At 41.9% G+C, this 10,269-nt stretch overlaps 1 protein-coding gene across 1 annotated transcript; it reads left to right on the forward strand.

Moving 5' to 3' along the window:
* The first annotated feature begins 1,361 nt into the window (after positions 1-1,361).
* LOC108029050 (odorant receptor 24a) lies at positions 1,362-2,961 on the forward strand. The gene is made up of 5 exons (XM_017101113.1): positions 1,362-1,882; positions 2,081-2,453; positions 2,502-2,600; positions 2,655-2,807; positions 2,870-2,961. Exons 1-5 carry the CDS (start codon positions 1,362-1,364, stop codon positions 2,918-2,920), a joined length of 1,197 nt encoding a protein of 398 aa, XP_016956602.1. The 3' UTR covers positions 2,921-2,961.
* The last annotated feature ends 7,308 nt before the right edge of the window (positions 2,962-10,269 follow it).

A 10,269-nucleotide genomic window follows, 5' to 3' on the forward strand; every position in this document is an offset into this window, starting at 1 on the left:
TTAGGAGCAGCCCAAAATGTCTTCTTTTGAGTCTGCGAATTCGGATAGCCCCCTGTAATCTCCGGGCTACACGATTACGGTGGGCAGTTAGACGGTCGTTGTACCTGCTTGAGAAGAACGATATTTGGTCTTCAACAAGACTCAGGTTTAGGTCATTGTGAAGCGTTTGGCCGCTAACGAACCACTCACAGCCAGTGATTTGTCTTAATGTTTTGTTCTGGACGGTTTGGAAACGTTTTCGGTGGGACGCAGCCGCCACTCCCAAATCACTTGTTTATGTGCCTAAAAGTAGCAGCATATATTCTGACACCAAAAGTTTTTCTATTTCCACTGCTTTAAATCGATTTTTTAGTTGGTTTACATTGCAAAAATATTTTGGACTTGAAATTTAAATGAATTTCAGAAACGATCCTGTTTATTTTACTGCATACTTTTGGACAGCTTCATTAGTAACTTCAACCAAACCTTGACTTCATGGAGCGTACCAACCTGCCATTTTTTGTTTTTCTTTCTCTCTGTGTAGTTAGCCGTCAGGTAGGCGGGACTTTCAGCGCCATCGTTGGTTTCGCCTCCTTCCCGCCCCATTTCCATTTTCCCGCAGCCCCGAATTTCCATTCAGCCATTCAACCAGCAAGTCAGCCAGTCGGCCATCTAGCTAAATTAATTTATTGGCCTTCCTCGCAAAGACCAAATAGCTGCAGTTTGCATAATCATCGCACACACTCTCGCCTGGAGTTGGACAGCTTATAAAATATTTATTTAAACTGCAAGTTGCCAGGCAACACTTGCTGAAGTCTGAATTGCAGATTGTCCAACCATGTCCATATATCCATTGATGGAGAGTCAATTTGTTTGACCACCGACAAGGTTTTCGGACAGGATACACAGTGTTTGATATTCGAAAGCAAGGGGATCCCTGGATTTTGCTTAATATGGAACAGTTTCATCTGGCATGTTTTAAGTCCTTACGTTTTGTTTTACGGTAACAAAACTAATAAATAAAATAAATCAGTTAATCCCCTGGGCACCTACGCCTATGCCGATGTGTAGTACCTGCCAAACGCACACAAAACTCCTGGTAAAGGTCATTAAAAATCGTTTAACGAAAACTAAAGTTTAATTACGAGCACGCCCAATTTGGCACGCCCCTTTCCCGAAAAACGTTGCCTAATTGGGGGTTAACAATTTGTAAAACTTATCGAACTATGAGCAAGGACAACGCCCAGCTCATCAATTATGCTGCTCAAGTGCTTTGTGTGCTCCTCAATATACGTATATATACTGGGTTTCAAAGGGTATAAAAGGACGAGGGTCGTGGGATTATGAACTGAAAAGTGTTTGGTGTCCTTAGAGAGAAGAAGATGCTACCTCGCTTCCTGACCGCCTCGTATCCGATGGAACGGCACTATTTTGCGGTGCCAAAGTTTGCATTATCGCTGATTGGATTCTATCCGGAGCAGAAGCGAACTTTATTGGTGAAACTCTGGAGCTTCTTCAACTTTTTCATCCTGACCTATGGCTGCTACGCCGAGGCTTACTATGGCATACACTACATACCGATTAATATAGCCACTGCCTTGGACGCCCTTTGCCCGGTGGCCTCGAGCATCTTGTCCCTGGTTAAAATGGTGGCGATTTGGTGGTACCGAGATGAACTGAAGAGCCTGATCGAGAGGGTACGGTTCCTCACCGAACAACAGAGGTCAAAGAGGAAACTGGGCTACAAGATGAGGTTCTATACCCTGGCCACTCGATTGACCTTCTTGCTGTTGTGCTGTGGATTCAGCACCAGTACCTCGTACTCCGTCAGACATCTAATGGATAATATCTTGAGGCGCGCCCATGGAAAGGACTGGGTCTATGAGACGCCCTTCAAAATGATGTAAGTGGGAAAACAAAGTTGAGTTGTGGAAACTAGAAAAATTAAATTTAAATAATCGGCAGATTGTCCGTTAAGAGTAGCCTGCATTTTTTTGCATACTTTTAGGCCCTTTTTAAATGATTTGAGTCCCGCAATAAGTAAAATGTTCATGGGAATTCAATTTTGTTTCTGTTTTTTCGTAAAAATCCTAATTTACAGATTTCCTGATCCTCTCCTGCGTCTGCCGCTGTATCCCCTCACCTATATCCTGGTGCATTGGCATGGCTACATCACAGTGGTTTGCTTTGTCGGTGCAGATGGCTTCTTCCTAGGCTTTTGTTTGTACTTCACTGTTTTGCTACTCTGTCTGCGGGACGATGTGGGTGATTTATTAGAGGTTGAAGACATCGAAAGGAGTCCCTCTGAAGAGCAGGAAGCTCGGATAGTTCGCGAAATGGAGAAATTGGTGGATCGACACAATGAGGTGGCCGAACTTACAGAGAGATTATCGGGAGTTATGGTGGAAATAACACTGGCCCACTTCGTCACATCTAGTTTGATTATTGGCACCAGTGTGGTGGATATTCTATTGGTACGTATGATCTTTAACATTATTGATATATAATATAGACATTTTTAGTTTTCTGGACTGGGAATTATTGTTTATGTGGTCTACACTTGTGCCGTGGGCGTGGAAATCTTTCTGTATTGCCTAGGAGGTTCCCATATCATGGAAGCGGTATTAGTTCCAAGGATAGCTGTATAAATTATAATAACTCCTTACACCTTGTAGTGTTCCGATCTAGCTCGATACACCTTTGCCAGCCACTGGTACGGACACAGTGTTCGCGTCCAAAAGATGACCCTTTTGATGGTTGCTCGAGCGCAGAAAGTTCTCACTATTAAAATTCCCTTCTTCTCTCCTTCTTTGGAGACACTGACCTCGGTAAGTTTGGTTGCCATTTTGTTCTTCATGGAACAATATAATTTTTCTGAATTTTGTTGCAGATTTTACGCTTTACGGGTTCCCTGATTGCTTTGGCAAAGTCGGTTATATAAAGAAGAATACTTGTGTACGGTTCCCTTTCAAAAAGTATATAATTTCAAATCAAAATCAAATCACTTACAAATATTTACAAACAATAAAGTACACCGGAAAAAGTATGCCAGAATGTGTTTAAAAAAAAATAATATAAACTGAAAACATTTTCCTACTTCAACAACAAAGTTCAAGAGTCCAATTTACTTTTCCTTAATTTTCGGACACTCTCTGCACCTGATTTTCATCTTCTGGCTTAATATTTCCTGTGCTGTTTTCCCTTACTGTTTCTGCCTGCGTGTGCGTTAATTCGCATATCCTTTACAACAATTTCGGTTTTCTTTTCATTTTCCTCGGCAGCAGCTTTGACCCCTGATTGTTGTTGTCGAATTAAAGCTGCACTGTTGTTAAACATTTCCTTGGGTGTCCTTCTGCTCTTTCAGCTGCTCCTGCAAATTGCTTTCTTTGCCGTTGCTCATCACATCCCCCCTCGTTTTGCCTTCCTGTTTGGTACTTTCCTCTTGGCCATTCCACTTGGCCATTTTCAGTTGCACGCTTTTCCAACTGCAGTTCATTTCCATACCTCGTGCACTGAACGATATTTGTATACGATTTTATGAGTACATTAAATCAATATTACAATCGCATAATTACGAGTATATTGCCAAATTCAAAATAATATTAAATATATTTTAACACAATTGGTTTTACTTTGTTAAACAAAGACGCTTTCCATTTCTAAACAAAGGGTTTGATTTATAAAATAACCGAAAAACCGTTTGGTCCTAGTGACATTCTTTTTGAATGATTTCTCCCAGTGCACACACCCACGCGCACCTTAATGACATCCGGTCTGCGTCTGTGTGGGTGGGGTACTTCATATTCCTGCCGCAGTTGTTGATTTCCCCCTTTCCCCCTTTGAAGACAACCTCTTCAGTGGATGGATGCTGTGTGCTTTTTGGGGTCTCGGCTGATTTTTGTGTTTTATTTCTCTGTCTGTTTTTTTATCCAGCCCATTGTTCATGCACAAATTCTTGCCATACTTTTGCCCTTAATGTTGTAGTCCTTGAAATCCTTTACACGCACATGAGCGGGCCTATCTGCCCCCTTTGAGTGTCTGTCTGCCGTCCTTGTTTCATTTGTTTGTTTATTTTCGCTGGCGCCTCCTTTTGTGAAAAGTGCTTTTGCTTGTAATGTGTTCGACGTCAGAGCTTGGCACCCCTTTTTCTTTTTTTTTTACCAACTCTACCACTATAGCCCCAGCTTCTTGAGCCTCTTTTTTCGATAGTAAAACTTTTCTTCTTTTGGTGTTAAAACTTAATTTTTGTATATTTTTTTAACTTAAATAATTTTGTGTAGTTGTGTTTTATAAAGTACAAGTGTTCAACATAAATAAAGTAATTTTAAAAAAAATAACACTAAGTTTTTGGATTTATTTTATTTGAATTGTTGCTCTTATGTCTTTAGTAAAGACAAATCATGGAGTGTTTTTAGTGGCACTCCCTGACCCAAGCTTTCTAGCACTTGATGTTTTCCTCACTGGTTTTTTGAAGTTCTGCTCTGTGTTCATTTTGCTTTTCTTGTGTTCCACATGACACTGCTGGCTGGCTTGTTGCTTGTTATTTTTTATTTTTATTTCTTTTCCATTCAGTCAGAGCTCGGAACTTGTTTTCAGCCCAACCGAAAAGCACCGCCCACAACCCCTTCGACCTCACCGCCCACCGTCCCTCCCCCTCTTCCACCCAAACCTTGTTAATGTTGTTCGTTTTCACATTTTTATGTGCATTTTGTGTGTGTGTGTGTGCGGTGAACTCGACTCATACATCCGCATTTGCTACGCAATTTTTGCACTCAAGTTTACCTACTTTTTATGGTAAACACCCAAGGTTGCTTGTTTATTCTAGCAAAAATGTATTTAGGTGAGCTTAACTACATGTGGACGAGTGCGATGGGAATGGAAGTGGCAGTGGGAATGGCAGGGCGGATGGAAATGGGGCTGGGTAAGGTCACCGACTGGGGGTCACATCCGCAGCATTACTCCGAAAAGGAGAAAGTTAAATAAATACTTCAGCTCTTTCCCTCTGGATTATCGAAAACACATTTCTCTGTTAGCCCCCAATAATTATTTTGCGGGTGGGAATTTGCTCTGCGGATTAAGGCAGCCAAACAGTTGGTTATGGTGGGCGTGTGAGCCTTATTATAAATACATTAATACACACACAAATGGGTATGAACGAGTGTGAATAATTAAATGTGACAAATATGCATAATGCGGCGGCAAATAAAAAATAATAAAAATAAGCGTGCGTTCCGGTTGGAATACATAAATGCTCTTCAAAGTGCGAGTATTCAGACAGAAAACGAAATTAAATCGGGTTCTCGTTCGCTTATTAAGAGTAAAGAACTTACTCGTTGTTAACAATTCAATTGATCACGATTGGGTCTTCCGTTTTATTAAATTTTACTGTATAATGCATTTAATTCAGTTCTGGAGTGGGGCTTAATTAAAATTGAATTTAAAATACAATATCGCTTAGGTACGACACTTAAAGCAATTTGGACAAAACGGTCTTTAACCTTTGCCCCTTACATTGTGGTTGATCATCCCTGGTTGTTGCTCTTGTCAACGAGGGCAAAATAATTTTAAGTGTCATTTTTACCTACACGACTAATTAAATTTCGAATTTTATGCCCGACAGGCCAAGTGAAATGTACATAAAACAAGGAGCCTGGCAGCGAATTAACAAAAACAAACACGACCGACTGTAAAATGGTGACCCCAACAGACGCAGCGCTTTCCGAGGGGCCTGGAAAATCCGGCAAGGCATAGGGACTGTGAAGGAATGCGCCAGCATCGCCACATGAGTGAAATTTTAAGCAGGCGCCAAAGTCTTTGGGCCATTTTCTCCGTTCAAGAGGACAAGACACGTTCGCCGGCATACAAAAAAAATGGAAAAATAGGAAGGGGTAGGAAATATCGCGAGGGGGATCCATTAAAATTCCGTTGGGGCATTGCAAAATAAATCCACTTGCAAGTGGTGTAAAACAAAACAACAGCTCTCGGTCGAGAAGGCGAAGAAAGCGCCGCTGTGAAGGGGAAAAAAGCATAAAACTCGTCATCGTCAGCGTTTTTTGCTTCGGCGGCGTCAAATGCCAAACGCATGTGATTCCTGCAGTCCTAGAATTCCGAAAGCAACTAATGTGAGCCTTCTAACACTTTGGCACTTGGAAAAAATTAAAATCAATACAAAATTAATTACAAATTGCAGCCTTTTGAATGGCTTCAATGTGATTTTTTGTACTGGTGTCTAGAAGTATGCAATAAAAAGAGAAAAACGTCTCTCAGCAACTATCCTGGCTGTTAAAGTAATACTATTAGCCATTAAATGTAATATTTGTATACCTTTAAATATTTCTTCCAGTGCACTCACCCACACATACGTAACCCCGCGCCTTCGTCCTTGTATGAAATGTGAAATGGCAAACAAATATTTTTTTGATGTACGGCCTAAAAGTATGCATTGAAATTCAACACGCGGCAAGGGACACCAAAAAACGTTTCCAGTATTGATTGGCGGTACAGAGGGGTAGAAAAAAGGGGGGTTTCGAGGGGTTTTCGAGGGGTTTTCAGGGGTTTCCAACGGGGCGTTAGAGGCGGATTTTTAACGTGTGGTATTTTGAAACCCTCAAAATTAGCACCAGATCCTTGTTGTTTAAAGCGAGACACGAGCCGGCATCAGGAAATTACAGACGCTGTAAAGGGGAATAAGTTGGGGGATGGTGGCAAGTCAAGTGAATTGAAATGGTAATGATACATGACAATGCCACGTAGATAGGGGCAGGAATGGCTATGGCAGACTGACAATCTTTCGCGTTTGATGTTGCGCTGCTGTGGGGAATGTGTCATGGGATCGCTTTAAGTGCAGGCGTTTTCGCGGTTATTACAACAAATGGTTGTCTCCTTCTTACTTCCTCACAAGTCGGATCCTATAAGTTGGCTGCGGAATTCGGTTTGCGAAGCTCACATGGTAACAGCTAGGAATGGGGCTTGAGTAGCTCTTTTGAATAGGTTTTGAACCGCATTTTTTTGTCAAGGTGGATCTCTTTTCTGATAGCTAACAGTTGAAGAATATTTCCTAATATAAGAAACCATGTTTTCTTGTCCTTCCACTTCCTTGGGCATTCAGTTCTCCCGTTATCTGCCCATAAGAGTTGCCTGAAACGCTTTGCGCACAGTTTTTATCACGCATACGCCTAGTTGAGCGCCTAAGGGACTGAGGCGCAATTAGAGACAACCAGCGGCCGTCTACCCCTCTCTTTCTGCACGCCTATCCCCGTCTCTTTCGGCAGCTTCCCCGCTACTAGCTGGTTTTCCTCACAGCAGCACATAATCTGCATACAAATGCGTTGATTTGCCTAATCGACGCCTATTTGTTTGGACCAAGAAAACAGCGAAAGAAACCAAAAAAATAACGAAAGACACTGAATATTCTGGATGGCGAAAGTTTTCCCAAGAAAAGGCCTGGCAGACAGGGGCGCGGCAAGTAAACCGACGTTTAATTTTTGGAAAGCGCGAGCGTGTTGCACGCATTAAAATTAAAAGCGAAGGCGAGCACGCCTCCATTTCCCCGCCCCCATTTCCACTTTCCCTCGTACGTGATGGTTGTTTCGGAAAATTCGGGCTAGGGGTTGGGAAACGGGAACGGAAGTTGCCTTTGACTATGTTTTGCATTTGCATGCGAATGTTTTTTCATTGGCATTTTCACTTTCGTGTAAGAACCACGCCCCCATAAAAAATAAAATAACACGGGGTGGGTAATCTTTTTATTTCACGTTTTTTAAACGTCAAAATCAATTGTCATCTAAGACACGTAAACTTTTGGCTTCACTTGCCAAGCAACTCTTTGTCTGAGCTCCGCAGCTCTCTCGGCTAAACGCCTCTTGGGGAGCCGTTTTCATTTGCTGCCCTGGCATTTGCGCATTTCCGTTTCCGGCCGCTGGTTCGCTCACTTCCGCCGCAAGGCCCAGATCCTGGTAGTTTCCGAATTTGTAGCCACAAAATTATGGCTGCGACTCGGGGCGGTAATTACTGTATTATAAATGTGGCCGGGAATGATAAATTTGTGGATGGAACGCCGACTTTGGCGGTGATTGGGGAGGCGTAAATCGGTGGGAAAATGTTGACATCTTAGCGGGCCCTGTTTATTACCAAATAATGAAAAGGTACTTTTACTTTACTTTCACTTTAAATGGGGTGCCTGTCTTATATAAAACTATGTATATCAAATATAGTTGTTATGAATTATTTTTCTAACGAATTGCTTTTTATAATGTTGCTATTATTACTACTTGCTTAATAAAATCCTCCCTAAATCCATAACATGAACTGGAGCTCCCCTTCCTCGGCATTGGCTTTCCAATTCCGCCACTTCCTGTCATATGTACAGCCGATAATCGAATTCGACTTTTCAACACCCCAGCGAATTATGGAGCCCACGAGGGAAGAGCCCCGATGGGAGGGGGTGGGAAAACGAAAGCGAGCAATTTATTGGCCCCGAAATGGGGAAAACCGGCGGGTTGGGAGGGAAAATCAGCTCAGCAGCTCAGCAATTGCAATTAAAACATGCACATGGCATTAATTTAGAGGATGCGACACCTGAGGGCAGCTCGCTCGCACATAAATCCCCCGAGAATCCGGTGCGGGGGCAACGGACGAGTGGTCAGCTAACCAAAAATGGCCACGACACGATGGCTGAAGCGATAATTTGCAATTATGTGGGGAGGTTACCCGAAAAAAGGAGAGGGGGAGTGGAAAAACAACAAGTGGAAAAGTGGTTTAAATAAATTGCAGCAGAGCAGAGATCACAGTGGCGAGGGGTGGGAAAAAAAAGACGGAGTGCAAAGCACTGAGGAAAATGGCTGGGAAAGTTTAAAACCTTCTTCTAAAGAATGTACAACATTTGTATTATAGCTGGTATACTTTTTCAGCACTGTCTTGTAAAAATTCTGCAGTAATTATCTTTAAGGCACTTAGGCATAATACAATTTTTCAATTTGTAAGTTTTAAATGCAAACAACTCCCTAATTCATTTCAGTGCTTTCTGCGGCAGGCATGTGCAGCGCTATGTTGCTGTTGTTGCATCGTTTGCGGCCTGTTGGCAGCCAACAAATCTCCTCTGGCGTGGTCCTGGCCCCGGCTCCTGATCCCGCCCTTTGGGCCCTTGTTCTGCGACTCCTTCGGTTTCTGGGCCCGGTCTTCATGGGTGACCTCTTGGTCTTTCGCCTCTTTAACCGGTTTGGCCGTTGCCGCCGCCATTACGTTAAATATTTTATGAACCATTAAAAGTTTTTGCAAATTTTATGGCCGCTTTGCATATACACACATATAAAAATAAAAAGGCAGAAAAGAAAAGAAACAGCGTAGGAAGTGATGGTTTTTTTTTGTATTTTTGTAGGATGAAGCGGCAAGCTGGCGGCGCCACGCCCCTGAACCATTTGCGCCCCTTTTTCGAAGCGTGTTAGTATGTCACGACTTGTGCAAATGACTGGGCCATCAGAGAGTGCCAAAGGAGCTCATAAAATTTCCCCGTCATGCGACTCCAGCACTTTCAATTTTGACAACAAAGCGCCGCCAAAAGCGCAAAAAAAGGAAAATATTTCAGTCTGCTGCCAAAAGCGAGAAAAAAGCGAGGCAAAAAATTATTGCGGAAGCTGTCGATGCCATTGTGACATTGTCAAAGGCAATAACGCATCCACAAACAGTCATCACAACAATGGCTGAGATGGCCCACAAAACAGCAAGAACTGGCTTTAAAGTCCTCGGTTTGCAGGGGAAATTATTCCGACTCTGTGGGAAAGCAATTGGAGACATTTTACGCAAATAAAACATTATCGAGGTTTATAGGAATGGATTTCCTCTATTCAATGGAAGGTAATGCCGAAATCTAGTGGTGACCTTTCAATAATCAGCGGATTAGATGTTTTTAATAAAGGCGAAAACGAATTGGATGAACAAGATTTTGTTTGTTCTTTTCAAATAATGGAACACAAGAACATTCTTATTTCATTTATTACTAAGAATTTTCATTTAATGATAATGAAACATAATCCTTTTGCCAAACAAAATGTTTAAGTGGTAAGAATTAATTCAACCATTAAATTGATGACCTTTAAGTTTTCGAAGTATCAAATTTAATGACCATGAAATGAAACCAATTACAATAACCAGTAACTTCTTTTAATGTTACAGTAAAAGGGCAAAAGTTGGTATTTAAAAAGGAAAGAGAACGTTCAAGTGTATCTCAACATTTAGCTATTATTCATCTATCTAACTTATGGACTTTTCAAGAATATGACCGGTCTATAGTGT

This window comes from Drosophila biarmipes, chromosome 2L (genome assembly GCF_025231255.1).
Source record: "Drosophila biarmipes strain raj3 chromosome 2L, RU_DBia_V1.1, whole genome shotgun sequence".
NCBI lineage: Eukaryota > Metazoa > Arthropoda > Insecta > Diptera > Drosophilidae > Drosophila > Drosophila biarmipes.